A 22,045-nucleotide genomic window follows, 5' to 3' on the forward strand; every position below is an offset into this window, starting at 1 on the left:
CAACATTGAAGGATGTTTCAATTATCAGCAATTCGTGCAAGAGCAAAAGGTGTGATACAATTGCATTAACCAGAGTTAGGTGATGTAGTGCAGTTAGAATTTTTAAGGTTTAAAAAGGAAACAGAAAATCATAAGTAAGGTGCAGCACAGCCAGAGTAAGTAATCTCCTGTGTCAAAAGGTGATAATCTGCCAAAAAAAATTGATTTCTGGTTTTTAAACTGCTATAAATCACCATTTGGCCTGTAATATGTGAAATATATGTCTAATATAGCCCTCATACGTGATATCAGCAAATCCCCTGAGACAGGTAGAAGCCACACCGTTTTTGGCAAACTGACTTCTTTATTTATCCATTTTAAAAATCTCACTGACATTAACACCCCCCCCTTTAAGTGTGAGGCCACGAGGGTAGCAGGAATATAACAAATATAACAATCGTTCTATGAAGATATTTTAAGTGTCCAAGCATGGACTAAATTGATTACAATTTGGGTACAATAACGCGATCATGTAGATAATTCCAAAACAGGTAACTTCTTTATTTTAGATATAGCCCCTTTGTAAACCCTGTTCACTAAAGTCTATTAACAATATAAATAAAGACATTACACATAGAAACACCAGATATCACTTTGGCACAAACACCCCAAACATCGGTGTAGCAGCTGAGGCCTGCGCAGCTCGCATCCCACCCTGCTGCTGTCTCCGCCCACGGACTGAGGATCTCCGTGACGAGCACACCCGCGGACTGCTGCTGCTCCTCCGACAGTCACCGTGGAGAGACGGCGCCCGTGGAGCTGCCTGAAAACCCGGACACGGACGACCAGAATCGGCTCAAAAACAAGGCGAGTAACGGCTTTTACATTTGTGTAGAAATTCACGGGAGAGGCTGATGTTTAAATCGCTTCCTCCTTGCTGCGAAAGTGCTGGATGTTGGGAATATTCGGCTGTCTGTTACACAGAAGGGAACAAAACATATTAAAGGCACATTCGAGCCATTTCGATGGGGTCTGAGCTCTAGATATGCTTTAGAAATGCTTTCCTGCCATAAATAAGACGAAAAATGACGAGCTGCCACGTGGGTGAATGTGTGTGTGTGTCGGGGGGAAGCACGCATTTTAATGCAGCTGAAATGTGGAGCGAGGGGAAATTCCATTTGAGTCTGATGAGTATATATACAGAGATACGTTAATATTAAATGCACTGAGTGACAGTTAGGTAGCGCTGCCATCCTCTCCGTGGGCTGTCCCACATGAAAGATCAGCTGCTCAGCATCTCTAATCAGCTGCTCAAAAAAAAAAAAAAGGGGAAAAAAACTCCAGATTATTCTCCTAATATTTGCTTCCCCTCCTTTCAGACACCTCCAGCTACAGTCATGAGATGTGTAGAGTATCTGCAGGCAGCTGTGCAGTGTGCAAAGAATGAAAATGGGGAAACAGGATGTCAGACCTTTCATTTTCACCCACTCAGAAAGAGAGACATGTACACTTTATAGGGGAAAACACAGGAGGAGATGTAAGGAGCTGAAGCATGTCTCCCTCATAATAAAAACAAACAACAACATATGTGTGTTAAATTTGTTCCCTGGGGTCTGATTTTTGTTTTTCTTGACATACATTTTCATCATAAATTAAGTGACAGAAGCTCTGAATTTCCGTGTGGATGACTTCACTACTCACTACTCAAACAAAAGCTGCATAGACGCCGGTTTTGCATAGTTGTTCAGCTGCTTTGTTCAAAACATGCCTAACTTTTAGCTCCGCGTCACAGAGCTAAAACCAAAGTACAATGGTACTGAACTCTAAAAGAGCGATGTAGCTTCCTGGGTTAAAAAAAAGGAACCGCTGTGTGCTAACCCTGAAAGTGATATTAACAATAAATCAAATGTCTAACTGTCAGAGTCAGTTATTTAGTTTAAGGTTTTGTTATAGCCGAGAAGTCAGAAAGCTACCACCAAAGTTATTTTTGACTAAGGTAAATCAGTGGCAACTTTATCAGTAATAGTTGTTATTAAACCCGTTTTAACCTCAGACACGAGATTTGACAAGGTGCTGCAAACATTCCTCAGAGATGTCGGTTCATGTTGACTCGATAGCATCACACGGTCGCTGCAGATTTGTCGGCTCTGTGATGCAACTTCCCTGTTTCACCACATCCCAAAGGTGCGTTTTCCAATTGATGGGGGCGTCATGGTACAGTGAAGTCCTTGTAATGTTCAAGAAACCAGTTTGAGACCTCAAACTGAGCCTCACTTTCTTCCCTAGCAAGCGTGACAACAGGGCAAATTCTCCCAGAGAAGTACCACTCACTGGCTATTTTCTCTTTTTGGGATAATTATCTGTAAACCTGCAGATGGTCCTCTTGAAAATCCCAGCACATAAATCACCTTTCTTCGCCATTCTGATGCCCAGTTTGAACTTCAGTGGTTTGTCTTGACCTTATCTACATGCCTATTGCCACATTCCAGATACCTTGGAACTTGGATATTGGAACTTGGGAGTGACGCCACTCCCAAGTTTCAGGAAACTTCCAGATAAAGCAAAGCAAAATAGGATTTGTTTTAGCTCTTAGCAAGGTAGAGCCATTCAGTTATCAATCGTAGTATTATAGCATAATACTTATTTTTTTGCACTTAAAAATCAAATTCACAGATAGAGCCTGGTCAGTGCTCTGCATATGGCTTAGTAAGTCAAAAATACACAACAATGGCTGTACAGATTCAGAGTTTACAGTTTTGGCACTGTTTACACTGTTTACGTTCAGTGCCGCCATCTTGGAATGCTAACTATGTGTGCTAACTATATGTTGGTCTGCTGGTCTCTTTACTAGTGGAAAATTCGAGTGGAGGGCATGCTCCACTAAAATTTTCTGACTTATCCAGAAACACACTGTTAATGCATTGCATGTCTGTCAACTGATTGGCAGATTAGATATCTACATTAATGGACCATTGTAACATTAATTGAACATTGTAACTTAGCTGTAATGTGAATACAGCTAAGTTTAGCTATTTTGCTACAATTCTTTCTTTCAAAGTGATCATTTACCCAATGGAAAAAACATTTCAGGTGTCACAGAATAAAACAAAATGTTCACTTTTTAAAACATTGTCCACATTAGAGTGACAAAGGAGAATAAACCTTTTTCTGGCTTGTGATTGAGTTGCTGTATGAGTGTATAATGTCCTGTTGTTTTACAGTTATGTGAAGGGGTTAGAAGGGTCTCAACAAACCCTTTAGTCTTTACCTTCACAGAAGGTGGCTAAGCAACATTTAATGTTATTCTTAACGGGTGCAAGGTCTGGAATAATGCTTAGGTGGGTGGTCTGGGCATTATAACAAGCTGATCAGGGTTACCAGTAGGGCTCTGTATCGTCACTGATTTCTAGAATCGATTCAATTCCGATTCACAAGGTCCCGAATCGATTTGATCCACGATTCAATTCAATTGATTTGATTTAAATCTGGGAAATTTTGCCTCAGACAGTCAGAAATATTATAATTCAGATCAGTACATTTACATATTTTTGTATCTATAAAAAGGAAGCTGACACTCGCAAGACTTTATCAAAGGTGTGAGCATCACAGCAGATGCCTTTGTGTCAAAGCAGCTGAAGATAAAACACAGAAAAACATGAAGGTGATTTTCCTGGCCTGGGATTTTATAAAAAATATTCTGCAGTACATCAAAAACGAAAGAAACACATTAATCAACTTATGAACATTACCTCTGAAGTTACAGCGGTTTTATTAGAGACACAGCTAAGCGTTTTGCATAATTTTAAAAAGTTTAAATTTGTTCAGAAGCCCATTGAACGGCAGAAATTAGGTTTTCTTTTCGGAAGTAAGTAAAAGGGGAAAAAAACAGCGGCCGACAGCGCTGTAAACTACGGTAGACTTGTGCGTAACAAGCAAGAAAATAATGCAGAAAACAGATTTTTAGACGGGAGACTGTTCTTGAAGTGTACTGTGTGTGTGTGAGAGAGAGAGAGAGAGAGAGAGAGAGAGGGAGAGCTGTGCATAAAGTGTGATTTTTATCGTGGTAGAAGCAAAACAGCAAAAGTCAGAGTGAATTCATGACGATGTTTATGTGAAGCGTAGTTTGGATCTTCTTTTGCTGCTGGTTCAGTCAATATTGTTTGGAGAGAGATAAAACTAACAGCTTTAGAATCAGCGAAAAAACAACGTAAACACAAAGCGCGGAGCCGCCGAAACATCAGAATCAGCGCCGACCGTGTCCCTGCCGTCGGGTGAGAAAGGCGACATCTCACTGATTCTGATCCGCGGGTCCGTGCTTTGTGTTTACGTCTTTGTGCAGTTCCTGCTCTCATTTACTGTTTTAGCTGATTGGTGGTTGTCAAAGTGTTGTGAGGTTTCACCTGAGATTCTGACATTTCGGGCAAAATAAATTTATATTAAAAAATCGATTCAGGATTTTAATGAATCGATATCACGTTATCCAAGCCAGAATCGATTTTAATCGATAAATCGATTACCAAAACCCACCCCTAGTTACCAGCTTCAATGGTAAGTGGTTGTAATGTGCAAATTTCTGTTTGCATAGCACACTGGTGGTTAGGCTAGTTATCATGGCTTATTAAAGAGAGTGGAACTAGAGGCTGATGACTTTCTATGCCGTTGATGCAGGGATGTCAAACTCATTTTAGTTAATGACTGACACCCCTGCCTTTAGGTAACAACATCCACTTAAAACTTAAAGTTATAGTTGCAGTACTGTAAAGGTGCAAAATTGTGTCCACGTGAGTTGGGAATACAATCCGTGAAGATATTTCTCTGCTTTGTAGTTGACACAGCTGGAAATTGTATCTTTGGGAAATGTTTTGCTAGGGTACTTACAGTAAAATAGGGCTATTCATTCAAAGGTTTGCGTGAGTTCATGTTAGTGTAAACTTAAGTCTCCCTTTCCATGCCACGTTTGTCCCTCAACCTTTTTGACCCGTCTTTTGTCAGTGCGCTCACAGTCTAAACTTATTTTGAAATGCTGATAAGTGAAAGCCTTTAACTGGAAATGTAGACGCTGTAGTCCCATGGGGGCTTTCATTCTGCACACAGGAGAAATCATGGGATGATTCATGACTGCAGCTAAATCATTCCTAATGATTGTGGCAACACAACAGTCACCCGTCTGTCCGCTGGTATGCGTTGCCAAGTTTAATTTCCTTTATTTCAGGATGTACAAACCTTGATTCCAGCCAGTGAGATTATTATAACTCGGACATTCCCCTGGTTTTCCGTAACCGATTACCTGTTTTAATAAAGAGTCATTGTCTGATTTCCTTGTGTTTATAACCTTGGCTCTGCTGGCATTTTGTGAGTCCTTTAGGGTCAGAGCAAAGTGAGTAAAATTACAGCAGACAGTTTACCTTTTTACGGAGCCCCGCAGGGGACATGGGAGAAAAAAAAATTAAGACAGACTTTTGCGAGATCTCGCAAAACAAACTCGGGATCTCGTAAAAGTTTTGCGAGATCTCACAAAAGTTGAATTCCAACAATGGCGGCAGCTACTTAGTTGTAATATTACTCTTTCTGGGTCACAAAATATACTTTTAAGATATTTTGAGGCGTGAATGTAGTTGTATCTGCTCGGTTTACAAGATATTTGCAAAAGTGCTCCGACGTTTTCGGAGAAGTATGAAACTTTTGCGAGATCTCGCAAAAGTTTTGAGAGATCCCGAGTTTGTTTTGCGAGATCTCGCAAAACTTTTGCGTCTTAATTTTTTTTTCTCCCATGTCCCCTGCGGGGCTCAGTACCTTTTCAACAGTGGTTTGAGGTAAATATGGGTTCAATTAAGTTTTAAAAGCACTAATATTGATGAGATTTAATTGGCATTTTGTTTTTATTTTGTGTTGGTATTTTAATTCTGTTTTTAATATTTTCTTTTTTATTCTCATGTATTTTTATTTCTATGTTCCCCACTTTGGTCAGTGTTGCTGCTTTAGAAATAAAGATGACTTGGCTGAACTATAAAACCTCTGGAACAGTGTTCAGTTAAAATGCGATGAACAACCTCAAAACCCTTTGTTAAAACTTTACCAAGGCTAAAGTTGTTTGTTTGATGTTTGTAAACATGCCCATGTGTCCTGTAATGAAGTTTAACTTTATAAAGGGATCTTAATGAAGCTGCTTAGCTTGCTAGCATGGTGGTTACCATGATAATAGGGCTATTAATTAAATTCAGTATGTTTAAACCACCAACTGAAAGAAGCACCTTAGCTTGCTAGGATGCTCGTCAGCATGCTAATACAAACATAACAAAGAGGGTTAGCTTGTTAGAACAAACTCAATAAAGATGCTTAGCTTTTTAGCTGAGAGGCTATTAACAAACAAGAGTCCTTCATTTATTTATTTTGACTACTGTTTCAGGTTTTGACTTGTCATCTAATTAAATAGCTTTGTTATCTCTTAAGTATTGTGCAGTATAGCATTTTGCAGAATGATATTCAATATTAGACCTGTTTAATGTTTGAATGTTTTATTTTTTTGTTTAGCTTGTTAGCATGCTAACATGTATTAATATTGCTTGGACTTTATCCTGAGGTGAGCATAAATGCTATATTTCTTAATCTTTCCTGTCATATCACTTTAAACTCTTAAGACTTCTTTTAAAACATGGTTGGAGCCACTATAAAGTGTGGACTGCTGCATTTTTTTATTGTTTTTTGTTATTAACCAAAGTGACCACAATTGAGCTCTAGGGTGGAGTGCTGAAGTTATCAGATAATGTTACCTAGCTTAGTTAGCAAGGTGTAAAAGGTGCTGTTTGTTAAAATCATTTAAATCATAGCCTAATAGATATTTTGGACACCAATAAATCAGTATTGGCAAATAATTTTTATTTGTTGGCTGATAAATGAAAATTTTAAAAGTAAGAAATATGAGCATCTCCCTGTTAAGGTGTTTAAGAAGTCAGCCGAGTCAAGTTAGGCTAAACATAAAGGTGTAATCCACAACTTGTTGTGATAGTAAAATTAATTGATTTTTAAATGCATTATCACATTATTTTAGTAAGATAAAAAAAATACAGGTATCAGATTTATAAAACACCAAGTATAGGTATCGAGCTTGAAAATTATGTATCAGTTGGGCTCTGGTTTAAATCGCATGGAGATCAGCACAGTATGTCTGTCGGTTATTTAGATAGTCCAACTAGTGCCAAAGTTTAACATTACTTCTAATGAAAACCACTCACGATTATACCTGACATGTTGTTTGCTTTTATTGATTATAGGGTCTATAAAGGTTACAGCAGTTTCAGTGACATGGACAGCAAGTGCAATCACACACCCTCCAGAACTAACACAGGAGCCTTGCCTGAACTGCCAAGCAGAAAATGACTCAGAGAAATGGAATCAGCGGGACGAGTGATCACATCCTCCACTCGGAGGCCTCCAAGGTTTTCCAGCAGGCCAACGGTATGGACCATGAGAAAATCCAGGAGGCCGATGATTGTGAATTGGAGGAGAGGGGACAGGAAGGAGGGCGCCGAGTATCCGTGGCTGTAACAGGAGCAGTCGAAGCTCCAGATGGAGGCTGGGGCTGGATGGTGCTGGTTGCCACCATACTTGTCCTGGCTTTGACACTGGCATTTCCCTCCTGCGTGGGAATCTTCTACACTGACTTGCAGAATGAGTTCCACGCAACCAACAGCGAAACCTCCTGGGTGCCCTCCATCATGACGTCAGCGCTTCATGCAGGAGGTAAAGCTAGAAGACCAGGAAATAAAGCAGACCCAAGTTTTTCCAAGCCTAATTTACTCATTTTGGTGTAATTTAAGAGAATAATAACTAGAATTTACCATACTACTGAAGTTGCCCTTTAATGCCCCCTGGCCTGAGGGTAGTTTTAGTTTGCAGCTGCTGTTATTGTTCAGGGAAAGTATGAAACCAGATAGAGAGAGAAACTGAGGATGCTTTAACCTGTCTTGCTGTGTGATGTTGATTTAAAGAAGGTTATTCCATGAGAAGCTGCAGTCCTGTCATTTCCCACAGCCTTAAGTGTTTCATTCACAGAAGAAATAATGCAAACCTTAAAGCGGCTATTTTCCTTCTGAAGTCTTCATTCCTGTGCTGATGAAAAGTAAAACTCAAAAGAACCTCATCCTATCATAAATCAAAACTTTCAGATTTATTAGATTAGTTTAAAATAGCTGACTTAGCAATAAATAGTCACTTTTAATAGCAGTTAAACAAAACTAAACTGACGTACTTAGTCTGGCATGATTATCTAAGGTCTAATGTTTCCTGACTTTCAGAAGATATTACTGTTGACTTATTATTTACCGTGATCCTCTCTGTACTGTGTAGGGTCATGATAGGCACTGGTTACCAAGAATAAAATGTACTGTATATAAATTATGAATATAGCCACGGTGACATCACCCACATTTTACATTCTCTTTTTGCACCCCCAGGCCAAACGGGTCAGAGAGGTCCAACAAAAACTCAACAGTGAGGTACTAGAAGTATAAATCTCAGTCATATTCTCCATAGGGATGTTGGTAATAAGCCATAATGTTGTATCCATCCAAAGTAGACTTACTATGAGTATGACATTGTAAAACTATAGAAGTCTGTATATATCATCCTTAATCCCATATACAGATGGATCGGGTATAAAACAAATCAACCCACAGCTGTTAGGTGGAGGAATCCATCCACAGGGGCCAAAACTGAGAGACAGACTAAAATCAGGGACCAAATTATAGCACTTTTTTATTTCTGATCTTCATATCTTCATCATCTTCATATCCGCAGATTGTAGATTTATGTCAAGAAGGCGTCACACTATCATTCTTATTCTGTTGGCTTCCTTTTAAATCCATCCAAAAACAGAGATTAGTTTGGAGATTTAACCCCTGGAAACACAAGTTGGAAGGATTATGGTCCTTTATCTATGTCCAAGAGTCCTTTCTTCATTAGAAAGATTAGAAATAAGTTTTATGTGATGAGCGGGTGCACATAGTGCAACTTCTTATCTGTCTTATAAGTTTTGAACTGTCAATATTTAAAATGCTAGAATAAAACAATAGTGGAAATCAGCCCATGGTTTATCTCAGTGTTATCGCAATGGTTGGATAAAGTTCCTCCTCTTTACAATTTCTTCACTCCCAAATAAATTTCAACAACATTTATCAAAAAAAAGTAATAAGCATCATAGTTTTTATTTGAGATGAGGGAAGAGTTCACACATTCAGTATAAAATGCAATTATATGTGAGCGTTTGATCAGAAGCAGCCTGTGGCCTACAACACCTGAACAACTGGTAACTGCCTGTTTAAGTGCACTCCTATGCAACTTAAGTTCCTCTGCTTCAAACTTCTTTCATTTTCTGAAAATACAGCACACTATTAGCAAAAACCCTTCATAATGGCCATTTAAAGTCCTCACAGGTTTACTGTTTACTCAAACAACATTACGATGACTGTTAAGTATGAACAGGCGACATGCATTGAACAAAACGCAGACACAGAACGTAACATCCCTTTCACGGGAGGATAGTAAAATGAACATAATATATAAGATGGCAAAATAATCGGGATTTATAATAAATCTTAAAAAAACCCATACAGATATTGATAATTGTTGTATGTGGCAATATTTGTGCAAACTTTGGTTTGCACAAATTTAGATTGACCGATAACAACGAGATCAACAATACAGGAGCTTTTGATGAAGAGAAAATTAGTTTTTATGTTATTTATGAAATGTAAAAGCAGAACTACTAAAAATGCCATTTGATACACATCAGAAAAATATGGGCTTGGGAAAGCTTTAACACAGCAGCACTTTAAGTTTATTTTTTAAGGTTTACGATGAGGACGTTATGCAGTAATGTCAGACTCATCCTTTAATGCTGCTCTGAACAAACCAGAGGTAAATGTGTGTTTTGGTCTAAGATGTACACAATAATAGTTGTTTTGTAGTTTCGCATTCCATTTCTATTCAAACAGTCAAGATGTGACTTGTGCAGACTTCTAGCTTTTTTAGAGGCTCAGAGCTAATTGGACAGTTGGTTGACAAGCAGTGACAGGCCGATGAAAGATCTGAAAGTTCAAAGGTTCGGTAGCTTTTTACTGAAATGCTCAGTGTGAGGTCCAGAGAGGTGTTGCGCAAGTAAAGGAGGCCACCATCAGGCTCGGAGACAGGAGTATAGGCCGTTACAGTCAGTTTTGGACACAGTTCTTATGAATTTTGGAGACAGGAATGCTTTAATCTTAGAAATTATCATGATCTGACACAAATATGACAATAATCTTAGGTTTATCTCCAGTAAATTGCATGAGGGAGCCTTGTCCCAGGCCTGATTTGTGAGCTTAAGAAGTGATTCATGAGTTATTAAAACTGTAACTTTAGAATAAACACAGTCTAAAAGATTCTGATAAAGAATAGCGTGATTTAATTTTTTTTAATGGCGCAAAAACTGAAGTTTTAAACATGTTAGTTCAGTGATTTTCCCCCATTAATATCTAGCAGATCTGCTGTTTAACAACAGAGATAGGCTATGTTAAATTTGACACCCCTGTTAGTGACCTTTAAACAGTGTACACTGCTGTATTTGCTCAAGCTTTCAAGTATACACAGTGAGATTTTTTTCATGGCAGGCAGGTGAGTCAGGATGATGTTAGAGATGGAGAAATCTACACACAAAAGGTAGTGTAAGATGAAATCTAATCTCACTGGCATTGGGATGAGTGTGAGTCAAACATCTTGTGCACAGGGTAAATGAAAGAGCAGACATATTTTCAGTCATATGTTCGGTTCTTTTGAAGGTCATCCAGTCGGTGCAGATTACAAGTTATGTGAAATGTGCTGGAGGATTAAGGCCTTTGCTCACTCGGGCTCTGGTATTAAACTAAGAGCATTAAATTTGATCCACAGGTCCCTTTTGTAGCATGTTGGTGGAGAAACTTGGCTGCCGAGCGACAATCATGTTGGGAGGGGTCCTGAGCGGGCTTGGAATGGCTGCCAGCTCATTTACCCAGTCAATCACTGAGCTTTACATCACCGCCGGGGTCATTACAGGTCAGCAAGCACTCAGTAGATTTATTATCCTAGCACACATTTCATTGCCATGGGTACACACAGCTACCTGCCAGGTATCAAAGGGCAGGCACAGGTAGAGTTCAGCTGTGCCGAATATTTGTTTGGTTGTTGTAGACCAAAGCAGACAGATTTTGGACAACTGTAAATGCATCATTACATCTTTTATATCAGTTAAATTTGACATACAGACATTCAAAAGAAGTTAAAACTCTAATTTCACTTCATAACAGCCTTGGTCTAATTTCCATAGTTGTGGCTGTTCATTTTTGTGGTAAACTCATAAAGATGCAGATACAAAAATTTTACTGCTTTCTCTTATTTTTTAAAATGTTATCATTGGTACTCCCCGCATAAAAGGAGAAGCCTTACCCAAGGTACCTCTGGACTACTTCCATGTCTTTCCTCTTGGACTTATGCATCTGCAAGTGTTTCAAAATATAAACCTTTTGTCATGATTTAATTTTCTGGGAGTGGACGAATTCGCAGTAAGTCAGATCTGTATAGTAGCACAAATGTTGAGTGACTTGTCTGGGGCCAGAATATGATATAAGAGGTTGGTGGACCATCTCTGAAAGTATTTGTCTTAAACTACATAGATGGTCTAAGATAAAACATGCTTTCCATAGTGGAATATGGTTTCATAGAACCGAGGTTACCCATGTAAACATGTTTCCTGGTCATGTTTCTGTCCTAATGAACTACACTTCAGGCTTTGTCATAGCTGGAGTATAAGTTCTCATCACGTGCCCTAATCCTAAAAATGAAAGCTAAATGTTTTAGTTTGAGGTTTGCAGTTAAATCACCGCACATGGTCTCACAATGGTCAGTACATGACTTCTACCAGCTGTTGTCCAGAGGTGCACAAGGAGGTTACCTTGAAGGGAGGTCTGACAAATTTAGAATAATAAAAAATAAAAATAATAGAATAAAAATAAAAGCATTAGCAAAAAACATTTAAAGTAGTGTTACTCAGGATAGATTACACATAATAGAACTTTTCTACATTTATACTTTATAATCCATTAGCACTATCGCTGATAATAAAAATGTCACTCGTCTTTCATTGTTTCAGGTCTTGGTTTCTGCTTCAGCTTCCAACCAGCTGTGACAATCCTGGGACACTACTTTGTGCGTCGCCGTGTATTTGCCAACGCCATGTCCTCCACGGGCACCGCCTTGGGACTGTGCACTCTGCCTGTCCTGGGAAACTACCTCCACATAGAGTATGGTTGGAGGGGAAGTTTTCTCATTCTGGGAGCCGTCCTGCTGAACTGCTGTGTGTGTGGAGCTGTGATGAGGCCCCTCCAGCCCAAAAGGCATCGTGGCCAGCCTCTGATGAACCACGGACCTCCTCCGCCAGATGAGAATAGTGACAGCAAGAAAAAAGGGAGGGTGAGGACGATTTGGAGCTCCATGTTGGCTTTCCTGAGCAAACACATGGCCTTCAATCAGTTCTGCAATAACTTGCGCTACCGCGTGTACTCCATCGGCATCACGTGGACGATGCTCGGGTTTGTGGTACCTCTGGTGTATCTGGTTCCCTACGCCACAGCAAATGACATGGAGCCGAGTCAGGCTGCGTACCTGCTGTCCATCCTGGGGATCGTCAACATTGTGGTGCGGCCACCGTTTGGCATCGTCTTTAACATGCCATGGTTCAAAGGGCGACACGTTTACGTGTTTTCTGCAGCTTTGCTTGTCAATGGGCTCAGTAACAGCATCTGCTGCATTGGGCCCAGCTTCCATGTACTCCTGGCTTACGTGGTGATCTACGGGCTTTCCATGAGCGTGGTGGGCTCCCTGATGTTTACTGTCCTCATGGATGTAGTGGAGATGAGCTGCTTTCCCTCAGCCCTTGGCCTCCTTGCTGTCATGGAGAGTGTCACGCTGCTCATTGGGCCTCCACTGGCAGGTAAAGGAAATATAGATATTATCATGAGTGAGAGATGTGAAGAGAATGTAGGTCACACTTTTTTATCCCATGAAACCATAACCATAAAGCCAGTAAAAACCCTGGAGGTATAAATATGCAAAATAATTTTTGCCTGTAGTCTCTTCATGTTTTCTGCATCACTGGCTTAGATTTTGCATGATGTATGGGACTGGGGGAACAGCTAAAGAGCTGCTTAAAGGATTGGTTTAAATTTTTTCAGGGACTTCAAGGCAACCTCATGAACTCTGGAACAGGTTTGCTCAGGTTTATACTGGCCCTAAGGAGATTCCATCTAAGAGCACCATAGTATAAGGGATGGGGAGAAAATCCAAAGCCCTCTTAATACAATTAAACCTTCAGACTGAAGCTAATTTATGGTCTCAGGTAGACAGAAAGTATTTCCTCTTTGTGTTACTGTGAACTTTGTGTAGTATATATTCCAGACAAACAAAAGGAAGGACTCTGACACTACAATTAACCTTTTTGTTTGGCTGCTGGAGCCTCATAACAACTTGAGACCTTTACCAGTAAGAGTCTGAGTGATGGAGCAATGCCAAAAATGCATGACTGTTTACAAGTTGCCAAAAAAGGGGAAAATACTTTCTATAGAAGTTTATCTTCAGTGACTTAAAAGTTATCCTTTCATACCCACTTTGGCCTTTCTCAGGACTTCACGTCACTTAAAGTTATTGCTTAGTTTAAAATGGATTTTGAGAAAAAAAAAGACCAACAGGGCTACAAAATCAAACTTATCTTTCTAAAACTGAGCACTCAACAGTGGACCGCTCAACAGTGGACCGCTCAACAGTGGACCGCTCAACAGTGGCCTAAATGTGACCTTCCTTTTGAAATTAAAAATGAAACTGTTATGGTTAGATGCAACACATGACGAAATCTGAATCTGGTCTGTCTGGAAAATGTGGTATAAAAATCAGTTGGTCTTAGCCTCCTAAGACCCGAACTCTTCCACGGCATGCATTTTTAATTTCTCTTTGATATTTTGGCATATTGGGGCCCGATGAATGTAAAAACAAAGAATTACCAGATTTTTTTTTTTTTTTACTTTATTTTTGTTTTTATGAAAAATAAGAGCCACATATGAGGATATTCGTTTAAAATTTTGATAGAACAGTAGCAGTATAATGTCCTCGTAAGTGGATATCAGGCCCTTGTACAGCAAAAGTATATAGAGTATTTTGGTCTAAATAACCCAAAATGTGATGTCCACATATGTGGACGCCAGGTCCTAGGAGGTTAAGCAGGCTCAGTTATTTCCAGGTAACCAGTATCATAGTTCAGACAGGGCAGGTGTAACAACAAAAGGTGCGTTTGATGAAGTAAATGTGTTGCTCAATACAGGCACGGAAACAATCCAAACGTGAAATGACAATGAGGCAATGAGGCTGGGTAACGGCAGAAGCATAAAGAGAAACTCTAACAAAGGTAAACATAAGATTAGATAAGCACACTCAGATTAGAAAAGGTGGAGAAACCAGACACAAGAACCAGAAACACCACAAACACGCCAATCTGAGGGGTGAAGCAAATTCAACATAGCCAGGCTTTCCTGGCAGAAGCTGATTTGACAAAAAATAAAACTCCCGTAAGAATGAGCGATTATCATGCCGACTGCTTCACTCTCTATATTCACATAAAAGTTTGTAATTCAGGCATCATTTAGCTGTTTTCTTTCACTAAATGGACCGATTCAGCGCCGCCTACTTCAGTCAGAGAAATTATCAGAGGATGAAGATCTGTAAAAAATATAAAATATATGATGGGCAACACAGGTGCTCCACTCACACAGGTGCGTGATGCTGCGGAAAAGCATTAGTGATTTGTAGTTTGCTGATGATTTTAAACCACAACTCCAGACCAGGTTAACAGTTCAGCTTGAGATCAAGCCAGGCTAAAAGAGCACTGTACTGAAAACTTGCCTCTCTAATTAGTTAATCTCACGCCAGAAATACTTTCAAAATAAAAGTGGAGGCCAAAAGAACGCAAACTCAAACATATGACAAAAACATGATAGTTTGTGAGTCTTTGGTGAATTTTCATCCATTTTTTGCACCAGGTTGTTTCTTTATTGTTATTTTTTCATCTATCCTCATGTTTCTTATCAAGTTACAGTGCACTGACCTCTATTGATCAGTGGCAGAGCTTTGTAGCTGTAGATAAGTCAGTTTAAAAGCCAGCAAGTCAATATTAATCCAGCTCCGTCTAAATTCCTGCTCCATACTCATCTTTTCCTTTTATCTGCTCCAACCTATAAAAAACAAAAAAGTAAAGCCTTCATGTGTGATTGCATACGCTTCAGTGCACATGTTTTCACGTGTGTTATGTGAACGGCTGAAATGAAGGAGGAGGCGGCACTGCAGGGCGTTGAGGCCGTTTAGCCAGTACACAGAGAGAAAAACAGTTTGTTCTTCTCAGTGGTAGAAGCGAGCTCAAGCTGCAGCAGAGTGAGAAAAGGGCAGAGGCTTCCTCTCCCTCTCAGGGCTGCTTCCGTCTCAGATGACAGTTATGCTTAGACTGTTTATCTGGCTGCTTCTCCAGCTGAACAGTGACATAACCACAGAGACAAGTCACGGCAGGATTATGTTGCTTGTACAGCTGACCTGATGTGCTGCTGATTATAATGGGAAAAGGATTTTCCGAGGTCACGGTTATGGAAGATAAACACAGTTTGAAAAGATGTCTTTTTTTTTTTTTTTTGGTGGAGTCAGAATATATTATGCTGATTTGAATAGAGAACTTGCCTGTGAACAAATATCACACTGACCTCTAATAATAATAATGGATTGCATTTATATAGCGCTTTTTGGGGCCCTCAAAGCGCTGTACAATTCCACTATTCATTCACTCTCACATTCACACACTGGTGAAGGCAAGCTACAGTTGTAGCCACAGCTGTCCTGGGGCAGACTGACAGAAGTGACTAATGTAAGCTCTGGGTCAGTGATTTTCCACAGGTTTGTGCTTATGAGGACTGCACTATGAAGCAAGATTAGTACAACAGATTTAGCCAAGAAAAACCGCCAAGGAATTCTGGACGTCTCTGACGAGAAGCTATCATGAGTCAAAATGCTGACACTGTTGATGTTTTCTTTATTTCCAGGAATCCTGGTTGACAGAACGGGCCACTATTTCCATGTTTTTTTTGCCTGCAGTGCCGTTGTTGCCTCATCCGCCGTGTTCCTTATGGTGTCGTTTTGCTGGCTGGATAAAAAGGAGAGGAAGGCGCTGAATCAGGTGAAGCCACCCACGGCGCCCGACCCGGCGGCACCCACGATTGACATCGTTCCTGGTTGCCAATACAGCAGCGTGTCCACAGAGGGAGATAAAGACAAGGCCTCAGCTAACGGGGCGGAGTATATCACCAGCGTCTGAACCTGCTTACACTGTGTGTCACCTTTTAGCACACGTCACACCCTTGGTCAGACTGTTCGGCAAATGATTCCTAATATTTGCGGCCGCTTGCCTGGTGCGTCAGATGTGTCGAGGTTTATTTTTCTGAAAGACGCCACACATCCTAACATCTGGAGCACCATAAAAGTCAGAACAAATAGTACGAAGAGTTTGCACTGTTTGACCAAGGTTGCATACCAAAATCAGGAGATGTGCACTTAAAAACCACAACGTGATTGTACTGTTTATTGTAAAATGCTGCTGATTTTATCTACACAATCTATCACACATGAGGTATATCACTCTAATAAGCCAAGATACATACATAATCCCTCATTAGAGAAATCAAATCTTTAGTAGATGTTTGCTGGAACAGTGTTTTTCAATGGTGTGGTAGTGTACGATGAGCTTACAGACACAGAGAGTAGATACTCTTGAGCTTTGAAACAGAAAGGAAGGGGACGGTGCAGTAATATCAGTGGGAAACATTGTGGAGCAGCAACCTAGTGAGGCCTTATCAAGAGGGACATGTTATGTTTTTTTTCTATTTCCTGTCATGTTACAGTGGTGAATAGTTGTTAAATACAGCTGAAACCAATAACCAAAAAATTTGAGTTTCATCCAGATCAGTGTTTCCCACACCTAGACTTCACTTGGGTGTGCCACACAGGTATATGTTGCAATTAATTTTTATTTTTACAGCCCTCTAACATGACTATCAAGCCCCTCACTCTTATTTTGACATTTCAATCGCCGTTAAACAGCTAGTTCTGGTCCTTTCTCTACAGGCCAGCTGGTCAAACCATTATTCTGACAGGAGGTTGGTACTAGTTCTGCTCTGGAGCTCTTTCACAGCCCCGAGGGGCAGCTCTAGTCGACAGTTGGTCACTAGAGGACATTCGCTCTGTTTGCCTAGGTAACTCTCTAATGTAGAGTTTATGGGCCCTGCTTTGCCACAGGTGCATAAAATCAAGCACCCAGTCATGCAGTCTGCTTTCACAAACATTTGTGAAAGAATGAGCTCAGTGCACTCCAGAGTTGTCCTGTAACAAGATTCCTTCCTAACTATTCCACAATCAAGTTTAGGTGATATAATTGCAAAGTGGAAAACTTTAGGAACCACAGCAGCTCAGCCATGTGACCACGTACAGTTACAGAATGGGGTTGCTGGGTGCTGAGGCGTATACTGCGAGCTCCAAACCTCCTTTGGCATTAACATCAGCACAACAGCTGTGCACCAGGAGCTTCACGGCATCTAGCAGCTCGTGTAGGTGTAATGTGTAGGTGGCTCAGCACTTCTGTCCACGTACTGCGTCTATCACCTCTCGTATCAGTCTATTCTGCATTCTCACTCTTGTCTCAGCAGTTGCTTTAATCGTTGACCCCAAAGTTAAACTTCTGATTCGCCTGCAGTTATTTCTCTTGTCTTCACAAGAAGTCGCTCAACGTCACTCAATTTCTCAGTCTCTGCTTTCTGTGTGGGCGCCTCTTTGTAGACCATCCCTCCGTGGGATGAGGAACTTTCTTGAGAGCCAGGTGATGGCTCGGTATTTAATGTCTCAAAGTAGGGCTGGGCAATATGGCCTAAAATTCATATCGCAATATAATTTGAAGCATGTGCGGTAACGATATATATCACGATATATTCATTTCTTCTGTATAACGTATTTTCCACACAATAAGGCACACTTAAAATCCTTTAATTTTCTTAAAAATCGAGAGTGTACCTTATGTATGAATTCTGGTTGTGCTTACTGACCTCGAACCGATTTGGGCGTGCAGAAATCTGTTAAAAAATGTTTTAGTACAACTTTGGTAAGCCGCACTGCTTGATGGATTGTCAGAGCATTACGGCTGCCGTAGTGAGGAGCTTCGCGGAGTAATCTGGGTCCAAAACTCAGCTGCATCCTACATCTATCGTTGGCCAAATTTATATCGTTTCTATCGTATATTGTTTATATCGCCCACCTCTATCTCAAAGTGTGATTGATATTATTTATTTATCAGTTTAGGACAGCGTCCTTTCACCTCTTTCTCACCAAAACCAAGAATAGATTTTTATTCTGTGGGAAACACCATTTTTACTTTATGTATGATGTTAGAGGGGATAGCCTGAAAGTAGTCTCAAGCACCGAGTTGTGGTTTTGAGCATAGAAGCCCCACCCACTTCAGTTTCCAGCCAATCAGTAGAAAGTTGGCTTACCAGGAGAGGAATTAAAACACCTGGCTTGAGACAGAAGATGAGCTGAGGGGCAGCAGAAAAGCCCACTAAGATAAATGAGGATTATTTTGAATTGTGAATCATGCAAAGCTACTCTGGGAGAGTAAAAGAATAAAAATATGGAGCCAGAAATGAGCAGAATAGGTCCCCTTTAATGGATCAGGGTTGTTTTTATTTTGTACTTATAACATTAACATTATAAAGACATCTTAAAAGACCAAAACCAACAATTTGTTATAACCTGAGGATTAAGCCAGCAGACTGCACTATACACATTGATCTTAACAATCATAGAAAAGCTTTTCACATTTGGACTTCATGTTTTTTCATAAAGTACCCACAGATTACTGAACACCCTGTACTTTAATGGCAATGTGAACAGCACAGTCAGACCTGTCGCTCACACATTTTTATCACTGATACCTAATCCAGAGTAAACAGGGGTGTGAAACGCTTTAATGCCCTTCCATGTCAGTGAAACTAAGCGAAGTGTCATGACACTTTTGTGGTTTAAGGCAGCGGTCTCCAACCTTTTTTGCGCCACGGACCGGTTTATGCCCGACAATATTTTCAGGGACCGGCCTTTAAGGTGTCGCGGATAAATACAACAAAATAAAACTAGTACCGGTACCGAAAAAAAGAAAATTTATTCATAACACAGGTGAAAAGACCCAGGAAAACCGAGTAAACGATAAAAACGATAACAAAATAACGCTGAAAACCGATAAAAACCCTGAAAACTATACATTTCACACCTGAGCCTCACCTCTCGCGGCCCGGTACCAAACGACTCACGGACCGGTACCGGTCCGAGGCCCGGGGGTTGGGGACCGCTGGTTTAAGGCAGATAATTTCAGGGGTGTGAATACTTTTAAACATGACTGGTGCTAATTAAAAAAAGGCTGTAGCTCTGAATGTGAGTTTGTGGTGACCTGTAGAGGGTGTACTTTGATAAGTGATTAAGAAAATAAATGAATGGATGAAAATTTCAACAACACCTCAGTTTAATGCGTTATTGGTTTGAGCACGCAACTGTTTTATCAGTTGCCACTTTAGCTATATTTCAGCTGTATTGAAAAACTCCATTCCTCTATTCTCCTTCACTTATTCACTGGAAACTATCACAGGAAAGGCAGGAAGTCAGGACATTTCCACAGCATGTGAAGTTTAAGAATTTTTGAAATTTATGTGCAGTTACTCAGTTTACACGATGTGCAGTGCCTGACATGGTGTTCATGTGTCCTGCTGTAACTCCAGCCTTTCATTCATCTAAATCATTTTAAGGTTAGACCTTTGTTGGTGTTGGCTGTGCGCCAAAATAACTCCTGAGAAGCCGCACCTGTTGGTCAGTGCTCACCTGATTTATGTCAGTACAGCACAAAAACACTGATAAACACACAGTTCCCAATATTAAAGCATCTGCCTTATTAAATTTAAGTTCAGTGCATCCTCTACTCAGTCTCGTGTTTGACAACAACTGATTACTTACTGCATCATCACATGCCGGCATTGCCAACCTGGAGAACAGCCATACCGATTATGTTCAGCTTGTTTAAAAGCTAATTACCAGGAGCGGTCTGAGCGAAACTCAAAATTTATATCTTTTAAAATAAACCACAACTATACTTTACAAGTACGGTTTTGTTCGTAGAAAGCGCCGAATCACTGCTGACGTTTTTTTGTTTTTTGTTTGTTTTTTAAATGAAATAGTTTTTTTTTTTTTTTTGTTTTGTTTTTTTTTTTAGCGGGAGTAAGTACCATATTTGTTTGGGTCTATTTTCAGCTGCGGATGAATACATACTCGTGGCAATGAATGAACTGTGAAACAGTGGAGCTATATCAGACTTGTAGCATGAATTTATTGTTGCTTTTATTCTTGTTAGTGGTTAGTGGTTGGTTCATTTCAGGAATGATAAAGATGAAATGAAAAGGAAAGAAGACTGATAGCCCTGTGAGGTCTAAGTCATCATCGATGGTGAGAAATGACTCTGATTCTGCATTTCAGGAATAAACAGGAGCGTTGTGTTTAGAGGTGCTTAGACCTCAGAGGGAATTTTAACAAGGTGTAGTAAACGACTTTATTATTTTTGACTTCTTTAAAGAAGAATCATACATTTTCTGCCCACCTTGCTGAGCTGTTTGGTTCACTCAACATGGACCTAGAAAATTGTTGCCTGCACTTCAGTGTCATATATAGCAATTTAACATGTACTGTAATAGCAGTGAATGAATGATGTTTTTCTTTTCTTGTGCTTGCTTTTCATTCCTCAATGCAACAGTGCCTTTTTACATAGCTGCCGTGTTTCGTAAAAATGACCCACACTGATAATTTCACGTGCTTTCAGAAACAAAGAAGCAGATGGTTTCGCGTTTCACGTCAGACATTTGAAACATTTCTTAGAAGGAATATTTAAAAGGCGCTGATCACAGCTCACTCTACAAGTACAAGCTATTATAACAGAGTATTGAATACACTTTTCAGGTATAAACTGTATTGCAGTAAACAAAGATGTAAGCACTAACAGAGGATTTATTAGTAATTTCTAGATGCTTGTCTTGCTTTAATTCAAATAACTTTATTATAAATTCTTTATTTCTATATTATGATTCTGGCAAATAAATGTTTGAATATCAGAGATGTCTCGGGATTTTTTTAATTTTTTTAATTTTATGTATTTTTACGTGCCCCGGTTATTATTGGAGAATAAAACACAGCCTCTCAGACTGAGAACTAATGTTCTTCTTATTTTTGATTAGTACACATAATATTGGTGTGTATTTATTTGAAGTATGCTGAAAAAGGTTTGTGAGTGGGATTTAATCCCGATCTCCTGAAGCCCAGCAGTTGTTGGTAAGTGCCCAATAAATTAGTGGAAACAGTCAAAGTTTGATCTTACTAGGAAAAAAGACCATTTGATTTTTATACCTAATAAAATTATGAAAATGGATAAGAGACACTTGGGAGAAACTCTGTTTCTCTGCTGACATTTTTACTTTGGCCCAATCAGTGACACTGTGTGTTTACACACTATAATGCCCTTCATATAGTCCTTAGGGCTCCACAGCATATGATACCTGGTGAACTTGGTCCTCTCTCTATGTGCAAGAATCATCGAATGTCATGCTGAGGAGAAAGTAAAACTATATTATATGTGTTCTCTTCAAACTTGTTTTCATAAGTGCTTGTTTAAAAACTAGAACAAAAATAACAAAAAATATCAACATGGATGTAATACAAGGCTTCATTATCAAATATAAGCCTGTATACTCTGTTTATTTTTTCTTATAGTATGAAAGGGTTGACGCTGATTTTATATTTTCTTATAAGAATTAATAAATTCCAAATATTTTTTTTTTCATGGTCAAAAAGTTTGGTGTCAACATTTTATGATCAACTGTTCAAAAATGGTTGATCGGTC

The 22,045-nt window shown here is 39.7% G+C and overlaps 1 protein-coding gene across 2 annotated transcripts; it reads left to right on the forward strand.

Moving 5' to 3' along the window:
• Nucleotides 1-452: 452 nt before the first annotated feature.
• slc16a5a (solute carrier family 16 member 5a) lies at nt 453-21,260 on the forward strand. 2 transcript variants are annotated; one of them, XM_084937118.1, is made up of 5 exons: nt 453-846; nt 7,251-7,719; nt 10,900-11,043; nt 12,137-12,976; nt 16,168-16,359. In XM_084937118.1, the coding sequence occupies exons 2-5, from the start codon at nt 7,353-7,355 to the stop codon at nt 16,242-16,244; spliced, it is 1,428 nt and encodes a 475-aa protein (XP_084793244.1). In that variant the 5' UTR covers nt 453-846; nt 7,251-7,352; the 3' UTR covers nt 16,245-16,359. The 2 variants fall into 2 exon arrangements, with proteins under 2 accessions (XP_084793244.1, XP_084793243.1); XM_084937117.1 differs by having other exon boundaries at nt 459-846; nt 16,116-21,260.
• The last annotated feature ends 785 nt before the right edge of the window (nt 21,261-22,045 follow it).

This window comes from Perissodus microlepis, chromosome 8 (genome assembly GCF_051167445.1).
Source record: "Perissodus microlepis isolate ML-2025 ecotype Zambia chromosome 8, ASM5116744v1, whole genome shotgun sequence".
NCBI lineage: Eukaryota > Metazoa > Chordata > Actinopteri > Cichliformes > Cichlidae > Perissodus > Perissodus microlepis.

What these genes read in the sequence shown, in the direction of transcription:
- slc16a5a (XM_084937117.1), top strand. Translation starts at nt 7,353, where the DNA reads ATGACTCAGAGAAATGGAATCAGCGGGACGAGTGATCACATCCTCCAC. An exon ending in GTCAGCGCTTCATGCAGGAG is followed by an intron (nt 7,720 to 10,899) that starts GTAAAGCTAGAA and finishes TTTGATCCACAG; the next exon opens with GTCCCTTTTGTAGCATGTTG. An exon ending in CATTGGGCCTCCACTGGCAG is followed by an intron (nt 12,977 to 16,115) that starts GTAAAGGAAATA and finishes CTTTATTTCCAG; the next exon opens with GAATCCTGGTTGACAGAACG.